Here is a 25113-nt window from a genome sequence, read left to right as displayed (position 1 = left end):
ACTTGCAGTGCCGGGAAGTCGAGGCCGGTGGCTGGGAGCTCGCCTGACCCCATGAGAGCCTCGCTGGCCTCGTCCTCCGCATTCCTGCGCCTGCCGTGGGGTGTGACTGCATGTGGGGTGCGCAGGCACATGTGAGGACATCTCTGTGTGGGCAGGATCCTGTCCAGGCCCTCACCACGCCTGCTCCCTCAGTGGGCACGTTCCTGCCCTACGTGGGCTGGGCTTTTGCTCCTCGAGCTGAAGGGAGCTGGTCTGACCCTCCCCAGGCCAGGTGAACCCCTTCTCTACCCCTTCTTTCCCTGTCTTGGGGAAGGCAGCCTGTGCCAGCTGTGTGAGGCCTGGGGCAGGAGGGGCCTCAGCCTCAGGGCAGGGGTCTGTGCAGGGAGCCACCCTCTACCTGGTGGTGTGTCTGTGCAGGAGGTGACAGGGTCTCTGGGTGGGCCTGGGAGACAGCTGGGCCCAGAGTGCAGGAGAGGCCTGCATCTGCAGGACCCTGAACTTCTGAGCAGAATCACAAAAAGCAAGGTCCAGGAGAGGTCATGGCGCAGTGGTGCAGCGGTGAGCTGCAGCCTTGGGTTTAGGGCCCATGCGGGAGTGTAAGTGCAGGAGGCCAGGCTCCCCCAGGGCCTGAGGCTGGCCAGACACCCTTCACATAGGCTGCTGTGCTGCCCCAGGGTCAACACCACTGACTCCTGGCTCTCCTGGACGCTGGATGTCCAGGCCCTGACTTATCATTCGGGGAAGGAGCTTATGGGCCACAGACAGGCACAAGGAGGACCCCCGTCACCCTGGGCTGACGTCCGAGCTGGCTGCACACCTCCCACAGGGGGAGACCGTTGGAAGCTGGCCAGGAAGTGGGGGTTGGAAGATAGAAGAGGCAAGGGCCAAGACCGCCCTGCCCCGGGCTGGCCACGGGGCAGTGGTGTGGGGTGAGCCACCCTCAGGCTGGCAGGCACAGACGGAGGCACCTGTGGACAGTGTCTACACCACAAACTCCTGCAAGGACGCGCCCTCCCTGAGCAGGTCCAGGGAGAGACAGTTCATGGACCTCTTGCCACAGAGGGCAGCCCTGGCCTCCTGGGGCACCAGCAGCCCTGCCAGGGAGCAGCTGAAGGCACAGGTGTGAGAGGCAGGTGCAGGGCGAGGGGCTGGCTGGAGCTGATGCGTGTGGTCCAGGCTGTGGCTGTGCAGGGCCTCCCTGCCGCTGGGCTCCGCCTCCCGGACCTGCAGGGAGAAGCCACCCATGGCTCTTTACTCAGCAGCGGGCGCCAGGCCAGCTGCTGTCACAAGCCTGTGCTCCCTGCTGGGTGTGCTCTGCCTCTGGCAGGAGGACTGGACCCCTGCAGGGCTCCCACTGTCTGGCATGGCCTGAGGCCCACCTGCCCCCGCCCAGGGTGCTCTGCTCCAGGCGCTCGAGGCCCCTGACTCCAGCAGCAGCAGTTCTGCTTCAACCCTGCTGCGCCTCCCCACCCCACCACCCTCCGCCACCAGGTCCTCTGCTACCATCACACAGCCCCTGGCTGGCCTCTGCTGCGGCAATCAGGGGTGTGGGCCCAACCGACGGCTGTCCCACAGAGATCCCACTCGTGGCAGAGGGGGATGGAGGGAAGAATGGGGACAGTCACATTGATGCCCACCTGTGGGCCACACGTGGGTCACATGCAGGTCACACTGCCCAACCTGGACCTAGGGGGCCCTACCTTGTGTAGGACCTCGGTGCTCTGGCCTCTGGTCCTGGCCAGCGGGACCTGCACCACTGTGAAGGGCCCCGAGCAGGAGGCTGAGGAGGAGGAAGGGGCCTGAGCGGGGGTTGGCAGGGCCCGTCCTGCACCTGCAGCTGGGCTGCAGCTGCCCGCCCCAGTGCTGTGTCCTGGAGCCCCGACTCCTCGTGGCCCGCAGGCGAGGTGGTCTGTGACCTCACACAGTGTCCACTGCGAGGTGGTCCTGTGTGCCCCAGAGAGCCCAGGGCATCGGGTTCCACCTGACACAGGGCCCCTCTCCCTGCCCACCTGGCTCCATCAGGGGAGGAAGGTGAGCTGCCCCAGGAGGCCCAGGACCTCCCCACAGAGCTGGGGCCACAGCCTGCCCAGCGCACGTCTGTGTTGAGGCTGGGAGAAGCCAGGCCTGGGCCGTGGTGGCCACTTTTCCCCAGCAGCCCTCCCTGTCCTGTGGCCGAGACACCCTGTCTGCTCCAATGTCAGAACAGACTTCTCCAGGCCAGCGGGGTGCTGTGGTCATTTCTACTGGGTCTAGACCAAAACTTGTCCAGACATCAGAGGTGAAGGCCAGCAGTGGACACTGGTTAGTGACAGATCTGCCAACCCTGGGCAACCCCAGATGACTCTGGCTGGCCTTAGGTGACACCAGGTGGACCTGGGTGGTACATTCGGGCATGTTCCCAGAGAGGCACTGTGACACGCAGCCTGGCCTCTCCCAGCAGTCTGGCACTTGGGGCAGGCCAGGCTCTTTGCTACCTCATTCTTCTCCGCCCACCTTTGCTGCCCCCGCTGTCCCTGAAGCTGATGGACGGCATCTTCCTGCAGAGGCCCTCAGCCTCTACGGGCTCATCCACAGACACCTCCCCAGATTCTGCATGCTGAGAGTCGGCCTCTGTGCCCAGTGTGTGGGCACTGCCGTGGCTGTCAGCAGAGCTGAGCGAGAGGCGGTGGTGGTGGTGCGGGCCAGTGTCTCTCTTGTGCCTGCTGGCCAGCTCTGGGTCCAGCTCCAGCGGGTCGCTGATGTAGGCCTCCTGGTAGTGCTTCTTCTCTGCAGGGCGTGGGGGACAGATGCAGAGCTGGGTTTGGAGGCAGGCGGAGCCCAGGCGTGGAGGAAGGCCTGGCCCCAGGGACATGGCCCATAAGGCTATTCCTGGGGCTTCCTCGCTGTCTCAGGCTACAGGCTCATCCTGAGCATCCCTGATGTCACGGCCACCCAGGACAGGGCTGGGTGGGAGAGAACAGACTGTCAGCCTGTTCTGAGGGCAGGTGTTCCCTAGGGCTGCCTCGTTACACAGGGACAAACACATCTGTGCAAGCTCACCCCCCTATGCAGACACACATGTGCTCACACACGTGCTCACACACACGCCCACCCGTGCTCTGTGACTGCAGTGTGCACACGTGGCTGTCTCCAGGTGCTCTCTAAGGACACAGTGAGAACAGCCCCCAGGTGAAGACTGGGAGAGTGAGACCAGGCCTGGCACAGCACTGCAGCCAGGTCTTCACGTGGCCTTGATTCTGCACAAGCGACGATGTGAGGAGTCGGAAAGGGGGCTTCCGGAGCCCGGACAGAGCTGAGCAGCCCTCACCTTGACTGCACCCCGCCCCCATCTCTAGGCTTCTGCTCAGGTCACCACCACACTTCACCCGGAGCGCCTGGGGGACAGGAGCTGAAAGGCCACTGTCCATTACGGGAGAACCCTTTTGCTGAGCCCAGAGTGGGTGGCCCAGGTCCTGGGCAAGTTCTAGGGGCAATCTGCTTCATCGCCACCCCTCAGAGGGGGTGAGCAGCTATCTGCTAGGTGCCCAGACCCCGGCCGGGAGGTGCCTACCTTCAGCCTCATCCAGCAGCTGCAGCCGCTGCAGCAGGGGCTTCACACTGAGGTAGAACTGGTGGCTGGAGCGGAGCAGCCGGAGCAGGTGCCGGGAGCGCCAGGGAAAACCCGTGTAGAAAACCAGCTTCCGGGATGGGGGCAGCCCAGCGGGATGGATCTCCAGCTTCTTTCCCTGAGTAGACAGAAGGGACAATAGATGTGGCTTTATACATTGAAAAACCCTTCCAGCAATAGGAAACACATCACATGGCCCTCTAACTGGGCGATGGCCAAGGTCCCCTTTAAAGATTTGACTTCCGTGAGCAAACGGATCTCTTGGTCACTGTGATCAGGAGGCTGTCTGACCTTAGCCATGAGAAGGCAGCCCTCTATGCAGACCCCTGCCTTGGCTGGGTGAGGGTGCAAGTGTCCAGGGTGGGACCTAAAGGGCTGAGTCTCCCTGTCCATTCTACCCAGTGGCCCTCACTCTCAGTCACAGGGGGCCCAGGGTGACAGCTCTGGAGCCGGATGAGAGGGGCACAGATGTGCCTCTAGGACCCACTCGGGAGCCAGGAGTCACATGGAATGAGAAGGGCATCAGGACCTCCCTTCACATCTCGGCTACTCGCCCCGTCCCGGCAGGGCCTTGCCAGCACAGCTGCGAGGGTGAGCATGTCCAGAGCCTCCAGGGCTGTCGGGAGCCAGCAGGAAGGGAGCCTGCACGTGCCCCGAAGGACGGAGATGCATCTGCCCCGGGGCTCTAGAGTGTTGAGGGCCCTTGCAGACACCCACCAGAAAGGCCAGCTTCCTGATGCAGGGCCAGGGCAAGTCATGCAGCAGCTGCGGAGCGTGGCTCACCTCCTGCAAGACAGAGGCACTGTGTCCAGGAGGGCAGCCAGGGCGAGTCTCAGGGAGGGGCGAGTCCCTCTCTCACCTGATAGATATGCATTCCCTTGAGGGTGAGTCCCAGGAGGAAAGTGGGGTGCTCAGGCTTCTTATCCTGAAAGGTGCAAGAGGTGGAGGCCCTGGGCCTGGGGTGGCCAGAGACCACCATGCCCCACCCAGCTCTGTCCTGGACCCTCCCCTGGCCCTCTGTGTGCTGGAGCTGTCCCTGCCAATTGCCTCAGTCTCCATTCCCCAAACGTGCCTGAACCCCTTAACCTGCCCCAAGAAACCTCCACCCAGTCCTCTCCGCAAAGACTGAGCGCTGTGTCACCTGTGTGCCTGGCCGGGTGGACACAGAGTCCAGGCCCGAGGCCCCAGCACTAGACCCAAGTCAGAACAACCGTGGCTGAGCCAGCAGGCTCGGGTCCCCAGTCCCTCGGGGTTCGCTGGAACCCTGTGGAAGCGCTGCACACCACCTCTGGACAGCCACCAGGGAACACATTCCCTCCCTCACCACACCAGCCTGTCCTGAGGACCTCCGTCCCCAGGATGGTTGGTCACACCGTCACCTGTGGGGACTTGGTCCAGCTCTGCTCTGGGATCCAGGTTACAGTGTCCTCTGCAGGGGACTCTGCCTGCCCTGTCCTAGGGTCCCAGCACGCTGTCAGCACGGGGGCTCTGTCCCTCCCCTGTCCTGGGCCCCAGCGCTCTGGGCTCAACCTTGTACAGCCTGAAGAAGTGGACAGGCACGTCCTCGAGCTGACAGGCGTCCCTGAGGAACCTCAGCACAGCTGCCTGGGGGCTCAGCTCCTGCTGCTCGCGGTGCACGGTGGGCACATGCCGGAGGATATAGTCGACACCCCTCTTGGCAATGACCTGAGGACGGGCCCAGGTCAGCTCCACCCTCCTTCCCTCCCCTCCCCTGAGTTGGCCTCCTTCTTGGGAAGCCTCCCAGCCTCCTGCCATTGCAGGGGACCTCCCCAGCTGCAGCTGTCCAGCGGAAGGACTGGGCCTACTGTCCAAGCTGGGGACACAGAGATGAGTGTGTGGAGTTCCCCAAAGCACCCAAGGAAAGCCCCTCTCTTTCTGGGCCCCCCAGTGCCCACCACAGAGACCCAGAAACAAGCTGATTCCAGGTGGCAGTGTGCGCCCAACAAGCCACGACTCCCCGTACGGCTCCCAGCAGCCCAGGAGGAGGCTACGTCTGTGCATGGGGTGAAACCTGAGGGACGTGCATCTGAGGAGGGCCAGCCATGTCCAGAGGGACGGGGTACCTGGAGGACTGGACCCAGCCCTGGGCACAGTGACCAATGTGCAGAGCGGACAGTTTCCAGCTGCTTGGGGCAGACAAGGAACAAGGAGACGCCCACAGGGAGGGAAACTAGGACTCTGCCCAGGGCAGGGGCCACTGTCCCTGGAGGGACAACCCAGTGCTCAGTGCCCCCACGAAGCCAGGCACAGTGCCCGGGGCTGGGAACACAAGGTGGACTCCTCTGCTCCCTGACCCCCCCTCCCAGGGCACTGAAGGGCTGAAGCACGGACGTGAGTGGCCCCTAAAGGGCCCTGGGATACCTGGAGAGAAGGGGCAGGTGGGCTGTTCTTCACAGCTGGGCAGGTCCAGAGGCTCAGAGGAGGAGAGCCCCTGGCTCCAGGTCGCACAGCTGGCCAAGTGTGCGCAGGAGCACCGGAGTCGGCCCTGGGTACTGGTCCACGCGGCCACACGCCTGCCTTGGGCTCCCCCAGGTTCCCCCCCCTGCCCCTCCCAGCTCTGCAGCCTCCCCTCTGCATGGACCCCGTAGAGTCCTGTTGGGGACAGTGTCAGTGACCCCCCAGGAGGGTGCCAAGGGGTCCTTACCCACTGTGGGAAATAGGCCTGCGGCTCGAAGTACCGCCCGACGTGCGGCGGCTTGCGGTGGCTGCCCAGGTCGGCCTGCAGCGCGAGCGCGGCCAGCAGGAAGTAGGCCTCCTCCCTGTGTGCGCACTGGGACTGCAGCACCCGCTCCTTCAGGCTGCAGTAGTACAGGTGCCGGGCCACCTGGTCGCTGGAAGGCAGCAGAGCTGGGTGGGGTCCAGTGGCTGGACCTGGGTGGGGTCTGCACAGCCGCCCGCCCCAGCCTGGTCCAGGGCACCCAGCCTCCCCTGTTCACAGCCTGATCTGACCCAGGGCAGTGCCGGGCGCACCCTTCTCCGTGAGCAGAGAGCTGCTGCCCCCAGCGGGGCCCAGCCAGGCCTGGCTGCAGCCTTCAGCAGCCTGGACCCCGGAGGGAAGGGCCTGCCCAAGGGCTCAGGCACAGCGGCACTGAACCCGGTTCCCTGAGCCCACTGCCCAATGCCGTCAGCCACACACAGCTCCAGGACAAGGCGGGCTGCCCAGGGGGCCTCCCCTAGATCTTCTAATACAGTTGGGCACTGCCCTCAGCCCACCTCCCGGTTCCCCAAAACCTGCACCCTCCCCTCCCCCTCTGGGATCAGCGACCACCTGCCTTCTCAGGGTCCCCAGCCCTCTCTCTGTCTTGCTGAACATCAGGGTTCCTGGTTGTCCTGCCAGCTCCGAGGTGGCCATCTGAGGGAGGCCACCGCCCCTGTCCCGGGAACCCCTCCTGCCACGTCTGCACAGATGCTTCAGGTAAAGGCCCAGTCAGGCCCCACACTGCGCCAACATGGCTGTTCTGAGGCACAGGCAGATGGCTTGGCTCCTGGACTTGGGTGTCCTTCCAGGCAAGGTCCTGGACACCAGGAGCAGTTACCTCATGACCCTCCCGTGCTCCACGTAGTACTGCACTCTGAGGGAGGTGACGAAGGGCGCGCGGGGCCTCCAGCCTCCCTGTTGGGAGAGGGTGAGGAAGAGCGGGCCTGGGGCACCTCCCGGCGCCCGGCCTTCGCCAGGATCTTAGGAGCCGCGACACTCAGTATTTCATCCTACTTTTACGGGGAGAAGGGCCAAGTGGGGTGTGGCACCGAGGATGTGGGGACAGCAGTGTGCCTGCCAGACAAGCCCAGATGAGGCGGGGCCCCAGCAGGGAGCCGCAGGCCCACACGGGCTCAGCCTGGCCTGCAGCCCACTTACTTGAGTTCCTCTCTTCCAGTCCTCTGAGAAGTACTTGCTGAGCCTGAGCTCCAAGTCCATGAACACGTGCTCATTGTCTAGAAAGGACGGGCTTCGTCAGCAACTCACCTTCACTCCCGAGGGCCTCGAGCCAGGCAGCTTCTTCTCTAGCTGACCTGGTGCGGGCTGCTCCCTTGGGCTGGCTGCGGGGACAGCCCTGTCAACCGCTGCTGGTTACCTGCATGGCCTTCCCAGGGAGGGCTGGCGCACTCTCAGCCTTCTGGGAGGCATGAGGATGAGCAGCGGGGCCCGCAGACCTTCCCTGCACCCCAGGCTCCCTGGCCCAGCCACAGAACAAGAGGGACCCTATAGCCTGCCCACGCCAACAGACGCCGACCACCAAGTGCACCGTGGGCCCAGTGGCTGGGAGGGTGCTGGGGACGCTTTTGCTGAGGGAAGCCTTGCTGTGACACTGGGGCAGGACAGTGGTTTCCTGTGGAAGCTGGAGGGGAGAGGCTGGGGGCTCCCTCGGCAGTTCTGCTGCAAGGCCTCGACTTGGGCTGAGCCTGGCTGAGGGCCTCCCATGACTCATCCCCGCTCACCCCACTCGTCCACCTCACAGGTGTGTGCTCCATGGTACACACACATGCTGAAGACCTGTGAGCTGGTCCCTAAGGTGTGGGCAGCTCACGGTATGGACCTTGAGCCTCAATCAGAAGGACAAAGGTCCTGAGCTGCTGGCTGTGTTCACACTGCGGGCTCTGGCCCCCTGCAGGGGCGGCCTCCGGGGCCTAGCGCGGTATCACCAGGGCTTTGATTCACTCTTCGCTTTGAGGCCTGGGGAGTCCCTAACCAGCAGGAAGCCGAGCACCTCTGGGCCACCAGGGAGAAGCACCCCGTCCTACAGCATGTGCGGGTTCCCCTGCCCACTGTGACTGGCCACCTCCTTCCTGGGGGGCCGCCCCGGCACTCCAGGCCCTACCCTCAGGTCCTTGAAATCAGGCTGCATCTGCACAGGCACCCGCCTTGGCCCCGTAACTGTCACACTCCCCACATGACAGAGGCCAACAAGCTGAGCGGGCAGCTCTGTGTGTCATCTGAATGTGCGGGTGCACAGAAATGTACACCTCACACACGCATGTGAGCACCACCCACCTTAGACCACAGGCTCACACGTCACACATGCACATACCTCAGGCCACACACGACCACACCACACGAGCACACACCACAGGCCACGCATGGACACACCACATGTACACATGCCACACGCCACAGGCATCCCACAGGCACACCTCACACGGCACACTCAGCACACTGCACACTACTGACCACCCACTTTGCAGCACACGTGCACACACCACACACACTGACACACCCAACACCCTGTCTGTGGTTGTCCGCCCAGAGCCTGACCCCAGAAGCCCAGCAACAACGGGGTGGGGTGGAAGGAGCAGGGGGGCCTGAAGGTGGGACGGCAGCACTGCTCACCTCTGACCACGCTGAGGCCGGAGAAGCGGGCCTCCCGGAGGCCCAGCACGCTGCACACCTGCTGGAACAGCTCCCGCGCCCTGGCCCTCACCTGCAACAGGGGCGGTGCTCAGGGCGTCCAGGACTGCCCTGGACAGGCTCAGGGGACCCCGCTTCAGGACGTGAGCAGTGGCTTGTGCTCAGGGCCAGGGTCATTCCCAACCCCACAGAGCTGCTTGGGAGAGGGAGGTGGAGGGGTGCGCCTGGATTGGACAGAGCACCCTCCACCCTCCCCATAATGTGCACCCCCTGGGGGCCGCCTGCTAGATCCTCCTTACCCCAGAAAGCATGGCCCTGACCACCCGGGAATGGGCATCTGTAGGTGGGGAAGACACCTGATGTTCAGGGGAGGGGGCCGAGGAGGGGCTGACAACACTCAGGAACACACTGCCTGCCCAGCGCTCTGCAGATCTAACTAGCAGTCCCCGTGCACAGTCTGAGCCGGGCCCTGGGCCCCTGAGGACATGTTTCACTGTGCAGTCTGTGCCTCGGCCAGCTTATCCATTGGGCACACGACTCCTACAGCTGGCCCTGGGGGATCCTACACTGCACCCCCAGACACCACTGGGCAGGCCTCACGCCCAGGGCCAGTGTCCATGCTGCTGCCCAGGAGGGTGCTTTCCTCTGCGCGCAGGTGAGGCCTCTCTTTATGGCACGTCCTGCGGTCTGCTTCATGTGGTCCCAGCATGGCTCCCTGACGGACACTTCACAGCGATCTCCTCAAACCCCTGGTCCCGTGCCAACCCCTTATGCCTATTTATTGACTCCAAGCCTACAGAAGCTCCCGTGCTGGCCTGGGTGACGTCCCTGCTCCAATCCGACCTTGAGCTTCCTGCGTGGAATCCCCTCAGATGCCACCGTGTACGCGGGCGGACAACACCGTGGCACCTCAGCCACTGCTTCTGCTCAACTTCCTGACAGACTCGGCTCCAGGCTGGCAGTGCTGTCCTCACCCCTGCGCCTCTCGGCCAGGGGACAGCCACACATCTCCTGCTGGTGACTCAGAGACACCGTGTGTGCCAGCTGGCTATGGTAGAGGTGTGTGGCGGTGGCCCCGGGCCCCTGTGAGGCCCCTGACCTGGCCTCCACTAGAAACCCAGAGCCCCGTGGCCTGGCCGTCTGCTACCTGTGCCTCTGTGTCACCGGAGCGGCACGGCCTGTTCCTGCTTTTCGATGACAAGTTACCGAAAGGTTGGCTCATTAGCATCAGTTAACGTGGTGAGGGCCACCGGGACTGGGACGTGCACTGGGAAGGTCTTCTCAGCCCACGCTCTTCTGATGACTGCAGTGGAGCCACACACAGGGGGACATGGACGCCCACGATGGCTCCCATGGTCCACAGTGCCTGGCTCGCACCTGAGGGCTGGCCAGCTGTGTCCTTACCAAGCAGAGGGCCCGACTGGGGAGGTAGGAGCAGGAGACACCCCTCTGGGGCCAGAGGGTGGTAGGGAGGGGAGGTAGGAGCAGGAGACACCCCTCCGGGGCTCCATGAAGCCCCGAGCGTGACCTCACACTGTGTTCTGGGTGCAACCTCCGGCTGAATCTCACAGTACAGCTCAGGGAGGGAAACAGGTAGAAGACGCCCTGGTCACACAGGAGGAGGCCCCAGCACGTCCACTGCAGGCCTCAGAGGGCCCCAGGACCCTGACATCCCCTCCTCAGGTGGGAACTCCAGTGCTTGGGGCACTGCCACAAACCTAAGTGCCAGCACTTCCTACGGAAACGCAGCCCCAGGCAGACACCAGGTTCCCAGGGGACCCGAACCGTGATGTCACAGCCCGTCACTGCCTCAGAGAGCACCAAGCTGTCCACAAGGAGCCTCAACAAATTCCCCCTGGAGGGACCTGTCACTCTGTCAGACACCTGCATTTCAATCCCCATTTTCACCATTCACACTTACAAAGGTGGAAGGACTGCTCCTGGTCCAGCTAAAAGCTGGGAACTGACAGCTTCTTCCTGCTCAGACGGCCTGAGGAAGAGCCTCCCCTAGGCCGCCGCGGCTCGCCCAGAGGGCCCCAGAAGGAAGCCAACCGCAGGGACCCTGGACCTGGACCAGTGAGTGTCTGGATTAGTTCAGGGCCCGAGCCCGGACACTTCCCTTCCTCCCCAGGGCAGGGAGTGGGGAAGGGCCGGGTCTGCAGCAAACTGCATGACCCTGCTGTCCCTCAGGTCACAGTGACCTGAGGACCATGACCTGGCCACACTGCCCCGTGATGGGCCGCAGGGGGGAGCTGCAGGCGTCGAGACTGCATCCACCCAGGATGCCAAAGTCCTCACAGAAGGGTCACGCGCTGGCTGGAGGTCATCTGTGCCAAGGAGACGGCCTGCTTCTTAGTGTCCCTCTCAGACCCTAAATGCCGGGACGTGACCAGGTTGTGCAGAGCTACAGGGTCCCCAGTGACTTCTGGCAGCCTTCCGCTCCTCTGTGTGGTTTCACAACCTGAAGTTTGATCCAAAGCCGTCTGTGGAGGCTGTGTCCGGGGTCCCTGGACCACGCCGGCTCTGTCCTGCGGGCCAGGCCTCCTCTGGGGCCGGCAAGCGCTGCTCCTAGCTTAGTTCTCTCACCAGACGCTCTCTTGAGGGGAATCTGGTAACTCTGGTGACTTTGGGCACAGCCCTCGGCGCTGTCCTCAGATGGAAGGGGAGGGGCTTTCTATCAGCCAGTGAGGGCGTCCCCACTTCTGAGGGTGACAATGTGATCCATCATCCCCAGGGGGATGGTCCAGCCATGAGGGTCCTCACCAAGTGGAGGGGGAGGCCGAAGGGTGGGGCAGAGGTTGCAGAATGGGAAGAGAGGCAGGGGTCCCGGGGGAAGAGGCCCTGCCCGTGACAGTCACAGCCGGATGACGATGCAGGGATTTCAGAGGGGCCCTGGAGTGAAAACTCGGAGAAGCCAACATTTCACTAAAGCCCAGTGTGGAGGACAGGGCAGGACCGGAGGGCGGCAGGGCGGGGGGGCACGCAGAGCCACCCAGGGCCTCCAGAGGGAGGCCGCTTCCCGGGTGAACTGTGCCACCAGTTTCCTGCTCCCGAGGCACCGTTTCTTCATCAGCCTTTCCAGTCCAGCTTCTCCCACAGGAGGGACACCCAGGGATCAGACAGGTACCCTGGGACAAAGTCAACCCAGGGAGGCATGGACGCTGTGGGAGGGCCAGGCAGCCCAGGACTCTGGACGCTAAAGGGGACTGGGCAGCTCTCAGCCCCAGCATGCTACTTTGGCCCGCATCATAGTGAAGTGGTCATTTGATGTCTCCCCTAGTCCAGGTGCCCCCAGTGCATAGCTCCTTCTGTCCCCATATCACTCTCTGGACATGTGGTCCCCACTGTCCCCCAGTCACCCTCTGGACACACAACCCAACTGTTCTCCTGGCCACCCCCTGGGCACATGCCCTGCTCACCCCTACTGCCAGCCGCAGCTGCTTCTGGGCGGGCAGCAGCACGAGGACATCCCTGTGCTCTGAGGTCATCTTGCTGTCCCCAGGGTTGGCTCCACTGGGCTGCATACAAGCCTCTCTCAGGACCAGCCTCTGCCGGCCAAGCTCCTGTAGGGGAGAGGAGTCAGGGTTGTCCAGGGGGAGTGAGCGGCTGGAGCCCCGCCTCCTCTGGGTGGCATCTCCGCACCACCGTCTCTGGTCTCCCCTGGTCATCAGCTCAGGTGGACACTGGCCCTCCCACTCCCAGCTGTGCCTTCTGTGCTGGTGTCTCTGGCACTCGCCATAAAGGGCCAGGAACTTGGTGGCTGTGCAGGACAAGGGTCAGGCTGTGAGCTGGGCGTGTGGAGGATGACTGGATGCACGGTCCTGTGGCCACCTCACTGTACCTGGGCAGGGGCAGCTCCACTCCAGGCCATAGACAGGGACCACTGTGTGGCCCCTATAGGAAGGGCCAGGACCCCTGCACCACAAGATGTCTCCTGCAGCTCTCAGAGGACAGAGGGGCCACACAGACCCCTGGACATAGACTCCAGAACCAGGGTGGCCCCTGGTCACTGGAGCAGCAGGAGGGCCAGGAGGACAAGAGGCAATGGGAGAGGAACGTGCCCCAGTCCCAAGACAACACCTCCTGCTTGTACTGGCCCCAGAGCCAGGAACGTGCTGGAGTCACAGCTCCTGGAGGGACCTTGCCGCGGGGCCCTTTCTGTTCCGCTAGCTGGGAGCTGAGGACTCCTCCGGCCAGAGCCAGCTCATCGGCCCCCTGCAGCAGGCCGGGACAGCTAGAAGTGGGCCATGGCAGGCACATTGAGGGTGTGGACTCTCAGAAGCCAGCAGTGGGACCTCTGCCATCAGTCTGAGGCACCGTGGACTCTCCAGGCACTAGCAGAGGCCCCGGAGGCCACTGGCCGGGGCAGCCAACCCTGGGGGCATTTCAGGTCCAGGAGATTTTGGACCCATGGGCCTGGCTTGTGGACCTCTGTCCTCAGCCAGGGTTGGGGGGCCTCTTTCCCGTCCCTGAGTCTCAGGACCTCCTTGGAGAAGTCCCTCTTACTGATCCCGAGAGGCTGCTGGTGGAGGAACCCAGGAGGGTCCTAAGGGGCAGCTGGCTGGTCTCAGGAGGTCCACACTCCAGCACCCTCAGGGCTATCCAGGGCTTTGGAAGATTAGCAGGCCCAGGGACAGGGGGCTCCACCTCATGTCTGCCCACCGCCCCCTGCACTCAGGCTGAGCCCTCCCGCCCGGGCCTGCTTTCTCTGCAGGGTAATGCGAGGCTCCTTGTCACAGGAGAGCACGCGTCCCTTCAGCCAAGGCCAACTGCTCCGGAAGGTGGACACTGGGTTCTGATCCTCACTTCAGGCTAACTGCTGGCTGGATGCTGGTCAGGAGGTGGACGGACGCCTGCCGCAGCATCACAGAGGAAGCAGCTACTGTCTTCCTGCAGTGTCTGAGCACAGGAGGCCCCCGAGGCTGTGGGAACACAGGAGGTAGTGATGGGGAGAGAGCCAGGACGGCTGGGCGGGGGTGGTCGACGGCCACAGAGCCCTGTGGTGGGTGTGGGTGCCCATGTGTCATAGGTGGTGTCTTCTCCGAGCCAAAAGGAAGAGAAACGTGTGTCGTCACTGATAAACAATCCATGGACCCCAGCACAGTGGCATGTCTCAGGCCCAGAACCCAGAGCTGCACGGGCTACCCAGAATGCCCTACAGCCCAGCAACACCTCTGAGGGACAGTCAGGGGACACTTCATCAAGAAGACAACAGCTTTCTGTCCTTTGAGAAAACAGAAACATGGCAAGATACCCCAAATCCACAGCACTTGTAGGTACAGTTAGTTGGCCTTGCTATCTGCAGGAACGGGTTCCACACACTGCCCAGAGCCCCAAGTTGGTGACAGTCAAGCTCCTTGCTTAAAATGGCACTCATTTTGTGAATAACTAATCACTTTGAGGTGACTTATAAAGCCTGATGCAGAGTGACTGTGCCGATAGCTGGGACCGCAGGGCTAGGAAGAGAGGCCAGGAAGCCTCCACCTCCCGGCCAAACGCAGTGCTTCCCAAATATCCTTGATCCAAACTTGGCTGGTGCACAGATGTGGGGACACAGGAGCCCTGTGCTGACGGGGTGCACTGTCCCCTGGACTCTTGTTCAGTTACTGGCCACGGCTGGGATTTCAGGTGTGAGGGGCTCCACATGGAGATGCCAAGGCAGATGCCAGGCCTCTTTCCAGACGGGCACTCAGTCCTCCTCCACCCAGTTCTCCCTTCTTCTGGACAGTGGTGTCATCTTGTAGATGGGCTTGCTGAGAATGTTCTAGAACTCAAGCTTCTCAGTTCTTTACGCCCATGAGGGATAGGCTTTGAAAAAGCAACACGGGAATACCTTTCAGAAAGACAAAGGAAGGGGGTGCTCTGAACTCCCGTGGCGGACTGAGACTGCCATGCCAAGAGGGCAGCAGCCAACAGGACAGGTCACATGTGGGGACTGCACTAACCAGGTGCCCTAACCTGAGCTGGACAACCTCGCAGGTCCACAAGGCTCCATGGGGGCATCCGCGGGTGGGCTCCGACTCCCACGCGCCTCCCTTGGACCCTCCGGGCTGGGCAGGACCTTCCAGAAGGGTGCAGGAGCCCCGGGCTGGGGAGTCCTCAATCTTCAGTCCTGAGTCGCGGCTCACGTTTGGGGCTGGGGACGAGGTTGCCCGCAGGAAAGAGCCACCCAGGGACTGTGCCGGCGCCATGGGCAGGGCCCGGTGTTTGTCTCCTGCCTACACAGACCTGATCAGGCCCCTCGGCCCCAGTGACAACCCAAGGTCCCACGAGCAGGATGGGCCCCCCACAGCCCTGGCTGTCCTGCCCCTGGAGCTGCCTCTGCCTTTCTAACTGACCGCAGTGGCAGGGCTGGGAGAGGTCCCACAGGGGTCAGCCCTGCTGTGGACAGAGGTCAGCAGGTGTGACATTCACATCCCTGTTCACCTGGCTGGCCACCCTCCTTCCCTGCAGGTGGGAGTGCCGTGGGCAGGACCTGCCCCCACAGGACAGGGACTGCAGAGCCGCTGAGGGGCCAGTGTCGGGGACAGTTCCTGTGGCCTAGGGCTGTCCCCTGTCCAAGGAAAGATGGGGCTTGGTTTTGGGCCAAATCAGCCGCCTTTGGCGTAAACAAGTTTGTGCCTGTACCAGGAAGTCCACCCCATTGGCCGGTAGAAACCACAAGAGCTCGGGCCCAGTAAATGCTTCCTGTCTTTCCTATTATGTGTCCACAAGGTTGAGATGTGACCTCCTCTGTGATTGGCTCCTATGTCCTATATATACTACGCACTTTCTTGGTACCAGGTTCCTCTTGTTGCGCCTTCAATAAAACCTGACACAGTTCCATCGGGTCCTTGTCTTTCTTTTGTTCGACTCTGCTGGACGGAGTCGACAGGCCAGCTCCTCTCCTGGACCTACAGAAGACAGGGTCTGCCTCCAGGAACCATGCCAAGTGACAGAGAGCCCAGGTCACCTGCCCCTCGGGTGGCACTTAAGTGTCCAGGCATCTGGACCCATCACTAGGGGTGGAATGGGTGCCTGGTCAGAGGGCAGCATTTTCTAAGGGGTGGAGGAAGGCAGCAGCTGCCTGCTACAGGCACCAGGGCAGCCATGTCTGAGAGAGGCGGGCGGCTGTGAGGCTGAGCACATCGGAGTGTCCGAGAGGCCAAGGGAGGAGGACGAGAACCCCCGCTTGCTGCCATGTCCTTGCTTACAGAGACAGGGCACGGGGACTCTGGGACTGGCATTCAAGACCTGAGGACAGGGTGTGGGGTCCCTGGGCAGCATGGGGACCTGAGGACCAGGGTGGACTCTGGCCTGGACTGGCCCTCCTGACCCTCTCCCCTGGAGTCATGCTCAGGGCTGTGTCATCTACGCGGGTGGAGCAGGACCTGTCCCAGTCCCACAGGCTTTCGGGGGGGCACCCGGAGTGCAGGCTTTGGGAGGGATAGCGAAGGACTTACAGATGGGCCTTTAAACCCCGCTGTCATCCAGCTGTATTCCATTATCTCTAAGTTGGCACTGTCCCCAGCAATGGCTGCTGGCCGCATGTTGCTCTTGAACATTTGCAACTGGTCCAAGTTGAGATGCATGTAAATGGAACAGATTTTGAAGATTCAGTATGAAAACAGATCGTAGAATGTTGTTGTTTATGTTAAGATATTGCTACGTGTTGAATGGTAGTATACTGTATTTCTATTGAACTGTGTCCTAAAAGCAGAGAGACACTCAAACCAACCTGAACACTGGGGGCCAGGGCCATGTGGTGGCAGCAGAGACTGCAGTGACCTGTTTACAAGCCAAGGGCTTTCAGGAAGAGCCGGTGGCCATCCGAAGCCATGAAACAAGGAAGGGAGTCCACCTAGGGACAGACGGGTCCATCTCCCTCAGTATTTTAAAGGTTTATTGACCAGGCTTCTGGGTTTTAATAAAACAGGATTTCACAAACTCTTAATTTAGAATAGTAAGTGGAAAATAGTAAAAATAGATTTCTACTAGAGAAAACTTCTGAGTCTGCAAACAATGTTTTGAAAAGAGGGAGACACTGATGGGGGTTGTGGGGGGGTAGAGAGAAACAGAGGGAGAGGGAGGGAGGGAGAGAGAGAGAGAGAGAGAGGGAGAGAACGAGAACACTCTGCAAGGTCAGGTGGCCTCGATGGTCAAGACTAGTTCTCATGGACTGGGCGCCTGGGGTGGAGCAGTGGAGACTGTGGCCATTCTGACAGGTCTGAGGATGCAGGCCCAAGGTCCAGGTCCTCTGTGCGCAGTGCGGAAGTGGGCAGCTTGGCCAAGCTGCAGGGATGGTGAGGGCACTGCTCAAATTGGGAAGGGAGGTGGTCACCCTTCAGATTCTGGGAAACCAGCCACAGTTTCCGGTTCTTTAAGTTACTGTCCTGGGAGAAGCCTTGCTTTGACCTCACAGATGCAAACTATAATTGGTGGCACATGGCATTAGTCTCCTGTGGCTGCTGTGACAAAGGACCCCAAATCAGGTGGCTTAAAGCAGCGGGAGTACACACCCCTGTGTGCTGCAGGCAGGAGTGGGGTCAGGCTGTGGTGAGGCGCGCTCCCTGCCAGGTCCTCAGGAGGATGCTCCTCACCGCCTCGGGTGTCTTGATCGTAGTCTCCTCCCTCATCCCAGGACCAAGGCCTTCTGTGTCTCTTTCCCCCCGACAGGGATGCTGTCGCACTGGACAAAAGGCCACCCTGGGTCAGTGCCCTCACCCTAAGTGATCGCGTCCCGGAAGGGCCTGTTCTGAAGTCCTGGGATGGCTTGTTGGTACAGGGTCAAGAGTCGGCGGGGGGCAGGCTAGAGGGGAAAGGCCCATTTTTGATTTCCCTCATTTTCAGGCTCACAGCAGAAATTTGTCAGCAGTACCACAAGTCAGGTGCCCCCATATCTCCCAGGCCAAGTGGACGTTTGACAGGATTTTCTAGGAATGGACCTGGCTTCTGGCCAGCTGAGCTGAGCGGTCAGCTGTCAGAGGATTCCATGGCTAGTGGATGGCTCCGGAGCTGGCGGCTCCTTGGTTGTGATAGGGGTACCGCCTTCACCTCTTCAGTTGGCCCATAGGATAGGTGGCATAGGGTGACACTGCCAGCTGAGAATGACGTCATCAACACCATCAGATCCCAGCAAGTGCCCAGGTGCAAAGGCAAGGTTCCAAGTGAAACTCCAGTTCTGCGCTCAGGGGCCGAGGTGGGCTCCAGAGTGGCCGTGTGGGGAAGGCAGCCTCATTGTCCTGCCACAGAGAGGAGCGTCAGGCTGAGGCCGGGTCTGAGCTTCCGTGGGACTCAGAAACAAGCCAGATGGAGCTCACCTCCAGCCTCGTGTCCAGAGCAGAAAGCTTGTCTCAGGCGTCCCCAGGAGACTGACCGACTCCTCCACCAGGACACGGAGTCTCACAGGCTCAGGACTTAACCGCCACTGTCCGTGAGAGACGGCAGGAGTGGGCCCACAATCCCCCTGGCTGCAACCAGGGTCCAGGTTCCTTCCCGCAGGCCTCTGGCAGACACACACAGGTACTTGGTATCAACCCTTTCATTAATTGGGCTAATTTTCACAAGTTTGCTCCGAGGCCTTCAGAGGTTAGCAGGGTGTCTTGCACAGAACGTGCTCGCCCAAATGGCCCCAGGAGGCTCTTGCTTCTTAAAAATATTCTTTTTGCCCTAGCTGTCTTTCCCCCACTGTTAGCCTGTGGGTAATCAGCACCTCTCCTCTCCCCTCTTCACCTGCCCTTCTACTCTGCTGCCGCCTGGCAAATCAACCCAGGAAGGCCATCGAGCTGGACCTGAGGTGGGGTTTGGCTCTGAGCAAACGACCAGCTGCGTTTGGCTGTGTGAAATGAACACCCTTCATGTTAAAAAGGCTTCTGGACTATGTCTTATTCTCGGCTGAGTGCTGGGGGCTGCGCTTGCCCAAGGGCAGAGGGCATGATGTTGGCCGGCATTGGGCTCCCCCAGCCCATGCCAGCCCGTGCTCTTTCCAGGCCAGCAGCAATGTTTTCAGTGCGACCATTTGCTCTGCTGCACCCAGCAAAGGGGCACCGTCCCAATCCCAGGGGCTCGATCGTTTCAACACAAGAATCTTGGCAAGAAATAACGCAGTGCTGGGCTCTTGGTTCATTGTACTATCAGGGAGAAATCTGGAGGAAGCGAGATGGAAAGTAGCAGGGGAACCTACCTAGATTTGTCACAGAAAATGAAACTTGGCCCCTGGTCTGTAAATGAGTCCCCAGTCTTGTTCATCAATGTAGAAATCACACAGACAGCTGTTAGGGGCTGCAACAGGGTCCAGTTCCTTCCCGCAGGCCTCTGGCAGACACAAACAACCTGGGCGTTGGTCAGCTTCACGTGGCCACACAGGCACCTGAGACAATCACTTACTTTGGCTCAGCTCTGGAAGTTGCGGTCATGACCAGTGGGCCCCACGGCTCTGTCCCTGTGGCCAGGCAACCCTTCCCCCATAAGCTCAGGGCAGAGCAAAACTGCTGGCCTCACACAAAACAGCAGAGCAGGGGCAGGGCCCCAGATCCCCCAGGGACCTAAAGACCTGCCAACTGGCCCCCTAAATGTCCCCCACCTCCAGACACCATGCTGGGGACCAAGCCTTTAACACTAGATTTCTTGGGGGACACAGGATCCAGACAATGGCACCCAGAAAGGGCTCCTCACAGGACTCAGTCAGGGATAGTCACCGGGGCGCCTGGGCGGGGTGGAGGGGGCACATCGCCAGCTGGGTGGCTGCAGACCCTGGACATCCATCAGGATTTGAGCTGACCTCCCCAGGCCTTGCTTTCGGGCTCTGGCAAGACAGCTATGGACTTGTGTGGCGATGCACACATGCTCCTCTGGAGACTGAGGACAGGAGGCTGCAGGCTCCACATGGCCCAGATTACACCTCCACCCACCTTCAGCGTTTTCTGTTCAGCTCTAATCTGGCACGCTGCTTCCAATAGAACGAACATTATACAAAGTTCAGCAAGAAGCAGACTTCAACATCCACAGTGCCCTGAGAATCAAGGAAAGATTATGAAATTATTTTAAGAAAAGGAAAGGACTATGTTTAAAAATATTATTAATATTAATAACATTATTGCTATTATTATTATTTTGAGCAACTTGTAAAATGTCATATTGAAGCCAGTAAACCAAGAAGTGAATTTAAAGAACGCTAATGAAAGCAAGACATTTTTATAACATATTATAAAATATGACTTTGAGTTTATTACCGTGACTAAAATTAAAATTTTCTATTTTCCTAAGTTTAGTGATCTAGCCTGCATACTTCATGCAGAAAGACTTTGTATGTCGTAATAATGGGGCCAGCGGTCACCACCCTGAAATAGACAGCCTTCTAATCTGAAGCAGAATCATCAAAATAAATCGGCCAATAATCTAAGATAATCATAAAATATCAAATCAGCTAAAAAGACATTACGACTGCGAAATAAAAACAGGAAACCACAGGAGAGAGCCAGTTGTGGGGCATGAACTCTCAGGAGCAGAGGCAGAAGAGCTGGGAGGCCATGTGGTTGGAGGAGGAGTGAAAGCCCCCTCTGAGGCAGCAGGAAGGAGCAGAGAAAGAAAGTCACCTGAGAAAACCAAGACCAAGGGCGGATCGGAGAGCTCATGGCGAGGGCCCAGCAGGGCCAGGTTCCAGGAGTCCCCAGAAGAATGACTTTAAAAGAGTGACATAGGTGAACTATTTTGGAATCAAACATCTTGAGGCCTCTGGTTGACAGTAGGGGTGGGCCAGAGAGAGCAGTGAGGTCACACCGGCTGTCACCGTGGAACAAGAGCATGTCACAGGCCTGGGGAGGCCACAGCTTCCTGGAGGAGGTTTTCCTTCAGGGATAGCCCCGGCAGCTGTGGGGGCTCCCCCGTGGGTGTCCACCGCCTGTGGCAGCCTCCCAGGAGCCCAAGGAGGACGGGAGTCTGCGCTGGGGAGGTGCCTCACGGCCCGCGTCTGTCCAGCCTGCTGGCCTCCTTGTCCTGGCACCCCACCGCCCTGTGATGTGGCCTCAGAGTGACCTTGGCATGCAGGGTCTGGCTCAGGCTCAAGCCCCCAGTGCTACCTGGAGCGTGGCTGCCACGTGGCCAGGGGCAGGTGGAGAGTGGCCCGCGGGTTACAGCCTCTGCTCCCGTTATTCCACCAACATCAGCCTCACAGTCCCGGCTGGTTGCCGGGGCAGGATATTGTGGTCCCCCATGTGCTCTGGGTGACAGCTGGGTGCCAGGGGCAGCATGAGGGACACCCACAAGAGGCCCCGTGTGTGCTGCCCTTGTCTGCACCACAGAGAGGGGCCCCACCTCAGTGGCCCTGACTCAGGGGTGCTCTTTGGAAAGCTGGACAATTCAGAGGGGTGGGATGGCTCCAAAGGACCAAGGTCCCCCTCACCAGCTTCTCCAGCTGACATGGCCCCACGTGTGGACGTGCCTGCTGACCCTGGGCCCGGCAGGAGAGGCTCCTGGACCAGTTGGACCTGCGGGGAGAGCGGTGGAAGATCCGGCCAGTGAGTCCGATGCTTTCCACGATGACACGGTCATCAGGCTCCGCGAGCTCCGGAAGCACTGGGTCCCCCCTTGCATAGCCCACGTGGGCCCCTCTCCCCCCAGCGCTTGAGTGCAGCTCAGTGACCCAGAGAAATCCCTGCAGTTGGCTGAAGTCAAGTCAGAGCAATGTGATGAGGTCAAGGGCAGGGCAGGGCAGAACAGAGGCTCCACCACTCTGGAGGAGACCGTCCCTGACTGAGGACAGTGACATTCGCGCCCTCCCCCTCAGTGGCTGATTCCTGACTCCACAGGCTCTGCAGGGGGCTTTGGCCAAACAAACAAAAACCTCTCAGCCTTTGCTAGGAGTCCACCTGGGCCTGGGCGTGATGGGCCGGGAAGCTATGGGTCTGGGAAGGACACCTGTGCTCGGCGCTTTGGTGTCCTGAGGTTCCTTTCAGGTGCCCTCGCCTGGCTGGGCTCCTGCTTGCGCCTCCTTGGCCCTTCTTACGTCTATCCTGCAGCCTGGTGGCTCGGGGATCATGGCCCTGCAGCCCCAGTTCCCAGGTGGAGGCTGGGGTCACTCTACCCCAGAGTGGGCTGCAAGGCCAGCAGAGGCTCGTCCTCCTCCAGTCTCCCCTCGTGAAGTGAGAGGGGCAAGCAGAGCCTGAGGAGGCTGGACGGTGCTGCCGGGCCTCCACTCCCTGCCTCCACTACCAGCCCAGGTGGTCTGCCCTCTGCCATGTGGGGACACACCACACCTCCTGGGAGTATCTGTCGCAGGATTCATATGGATGTTTCTGGGGAGAAAGAATGGCACCTTTGTTACCCCAGGACTGTCCCCTGCCCAGGGGACCCCAACACCACCTGTATGACGCACAGAGACTCAGCACAGGGATGCTCCCAAGGGAACCGACGAGGGTGAGGGTAGGAACAGGGAAGCTTCTGGAGAGTGAGCTTCAGGCTCTCAGGCTGGGCCCCAAGGAGGTGAGGAGAAGGCAGGTGTCTCATTCCCAGACACAGGGGCCTGGGGCAGGTGCCTCGGGAGCTGCAGTTGCTGGGGCCCCACTGCCGAGGGCCCTTGCTCTGCATGGGGTTGGTGGCCTTTCCCCAAATCTGGACTAAAAGGAAGGGGGCTGATGGGAAGGAACATTCTACTGTTCATTCCACTGCTGCATTGAACCCCCTAGCTCTGACCAGGCCCTGCAGAAGAGGTGTGTTGGTGGAAGTCAGAGGCGAGATGACCAGTGCGCAGTACTGGTCACATGCTGGATCCTGTCCCCGGATTCATGTGCTGAAGTCCCAGTCCAGAGCTCCTCGGAATGTAGCCTTGCAAGGCAAATTAGGCAAAAAGGGTCATTAGGTGAAATAAGGTCACTTGAGTGGCCTTGAACCAGCGGCTGGTGTCCTCATGGAAGGGTGACTTACGGTCGTCCACGGCCCAGAGGCCCTCAGAAGGAACCAGCCCTGTTGGCACCTTGGTCTCCACTTCCAGCCTCCGGGACCTTGAGGAATGGTTTCTATGACTGGAAACACTGTCTGTTGGTGTTCTGTTAGGGACACCTAGTGGACCAGCACAGTCCTATTTGGGGACAAGCTGGCAATTGCAAAGAGCCACTAAAATGTCTACACTCTGACACACCAATCCACTTCTGGATATTTATCCTCAGCAAATAACATAACAAAACCTTTAAAAAATTACATACACAAAGATGCTCATGAAATTGAAGTTTCTAAGGCAGTAATAAACTTGCTAACAGTGGGAACATTATGTAGTTACAGTACAAAATAGGAATGGAACATCATGCAGTGTTTAGAATTAAAATATGAGGACAATGGCTCACGATGAAGGTTGAAAGTCATGCATAACAATTGCAAGGGAAAGGGGGCACAGCTGAATTCTGCACACGCCTAGCTGTCGTTAAAGTTATGTGAAAATGTGTTCACAGAGAGTGAAGAGCTGACAGACCCAGGCCAAATAATGTTGGGAAAAAATGTGGTAGTTTTATTTCCCTAAAAACTTCTTATTTTATAGAAGTTTCTCATATACAAAACTGTTTTTATAAAGTGGAATAAAAACGGAGTCAAACCAGGTGCAGTGTCAACGCCTGTGATCCCAGCAGCCTGGGGGGAAGAGGCAGGAGGCTTGTGAGTTCAAAGCCATGTTGGCAAAAGCAAGTTGCTAAGCAACTCAGTGAGACCCTGTCTCTACATAAATACAAAAAAAAAAAAAAAATAGGTTTGGGGGTGTGGTTCAGTGGTTGAGTGCCCCTGAGTTCAATCCCCAGTACCAAAAAAATAAAAATAAAAAAACCTGAGTCAAGAGGATTCCTCAGAACTGTCTATGGAGCTGTGTCCTGTTGGCTTGTGTGCACATGTGCTTGCAGATAAGCCCCTGTGCACAGAGCACACACGAGCACATGCACACCCATCATGAGTATATGTGCATGCATTCTTGCACATGGACACACACATGCACATGTAACACACTCACTCACATGCACATGACTGTATGTGCATGCACTCCCATGCATGCACCCACATGCACTTGATTCCTGCACAGGTGCATGCACATGCATGGACACATACACACATGTATGCCCTGTACACATGCCTGCTGTAGACTGTACATTTGTGTACAGTAATGTGCTTTTAAAACCCTTCAGTGTATTCAAAGAACAATCTACTATGACTCTGTCCAGATTATGAGTGCGGCTCATTGTGGGACAGTGCTTTAATCCAGTAACTTAGAGTAACAGGACAAGGCTTGACATTATGTGGTTATCTGTCACCTGTTCTACGGCTACTTGTGAAGGTTTCAAATGTTTTCTGATACAAGCATTTGGCAGAGTTGGAAGAGAAGGACACTCTCCTCAACAGAAGACTCTTTAGCCAGGTGACATCATCTGGAGAGTGAGGTACCTGCTATGGACACTTTGAAGTTCAGGAGGAACTGTGTTTATGACTGTGACCGACCAGCCGTCACCCAGTCCTGGAGCTTCTAGAAAGGCCATCAAATGTGAGAAAGAAGTCCTGGCACCACCACTGGGAGGAAGAACCCAGACTGTAGACGGTTGCAGGCAATATGATCACTCCGTCACTCAGCTGGGCAGGAAGCTCCAGGGTCTACCTCTTCACACAAACAGCCTGGAGGTGCACAGAGTTTCTGATTTTAAAAATCAATTTTAAAAAATGTTGCAAGAAAACAAGCAGATAAAAACAACCCTGGGAAGGCTGGAGGAGACAGGGACAGGGACGGGCCACGGTCGCTGTGGGAGGACCCTGCAGCTGCAGCCCGTGGAAGGCTGAAGAGGTCTCTGGCAAGTGCTCCTGCCCCCTGTGGAGAAGCAGGTCCCAGATGCAGACCAGACTGACCCATGAGGACACAGAACCTTTGGAGCATATGAAAGGTAGGTTCTTCCTTCACACTCTCCACCAAAACAAATGCCACAAAGTACAGAATGCAAAGCTGCATAGCAGTGGCCCAGTGGTTGACAGTGCTACCCACATCTCAAGTCTCAACACCTGCTTACCCAGATGTTTACACAGAAGAATGCATGCTGCACTGTGATTTGAAGACTATGAGATTAAGAATTTGGAAAACCATTTATGGCTGACAATGTAGAATTGGTTTGAAAACGTTGCTTTGCATCAAGACAACAGACTATTT

The 25113-nt window shown here is 59.4% G+C and overlaps 1 protein-coding gene across 1 annotated transcript; it reads right to left on the bottom strand.

Moving 5' to 3' along the window:
* Nucleotides 1-981: 981 nt before the first annotated feature.
* Nucleotides 982-15163, bottom strand: LOC143401729 (FERM domain-containing protein 1-like). The gene is made up of 13 exons (XM_076859356.2): nt 14931-15163; nt 13053-13206; nt 12392-12535; nt 8955-9045; nt 7485-7561; nt 7165-7241; nt 6273-6459; nt 5138-5293; nt 4467-4532; nt 3551-3725; nt 2494-2766; nt 1701-1780; nt 982-1224 (listed from the first exon to the last, which is right to left on the bottom strand). Exons 1-13 carry the CDS (start codon nt 15161-15163, stop codon nt 982-984), a joined length of 1956 nt encoding a protein of 651 aa, XP_076715471.2.
* Nucleotides 15164-25113: the final 9950 nt, after the last annotated feature.

Source organism: Callospermophilus lateralis, chromosome 6, assembly GCF_048772815.1.
Source record: "Callospermophilus lateralis isolate mCalLat2 chromosome 6, mCalLat2.hap1, whole genome shotgun sequence".
In the NCBI taxonomy this organism is placed as follows: domain Eukaryota; kingdom Metazoa; phylum Chordata; class Mammalia; order Rodentia; family Sciuridae; genus Callospermophilus; species Callospermophilus lateralis.
This window is presented reverse-complemented; position numbering and strand designations above follow the sequence as displayed.

What these genes read in the sequence shown, in the direction of transcription:
- LOC143401729 (XM_076859356.2), bottom strand. Translation starts at nt 15,163, where the DNA reads ATGGCGCCGGCACAGTCCCTGGGTGGCTCTTTCCTGCGGGCAACCTCG. An exon ending in ACTTCTTCAGGCTGTACAAG is followed by an intron (nt 4,533 to 5,137) that starts GTTGAGCCCAGA and finishes TGCACCTTTCAG; the next exon opens with GATAAGAAGCCTGAGCACCC. An exon ending in GCTGCTGGATGAGGCTGAAG is followed by an intron (nt 2,767 to 3,550) that starts GTAGGCACCTCC and finishes CACGCCCTGCAG; the next exon opens with AGAAGAAGCACTACCAGGAG.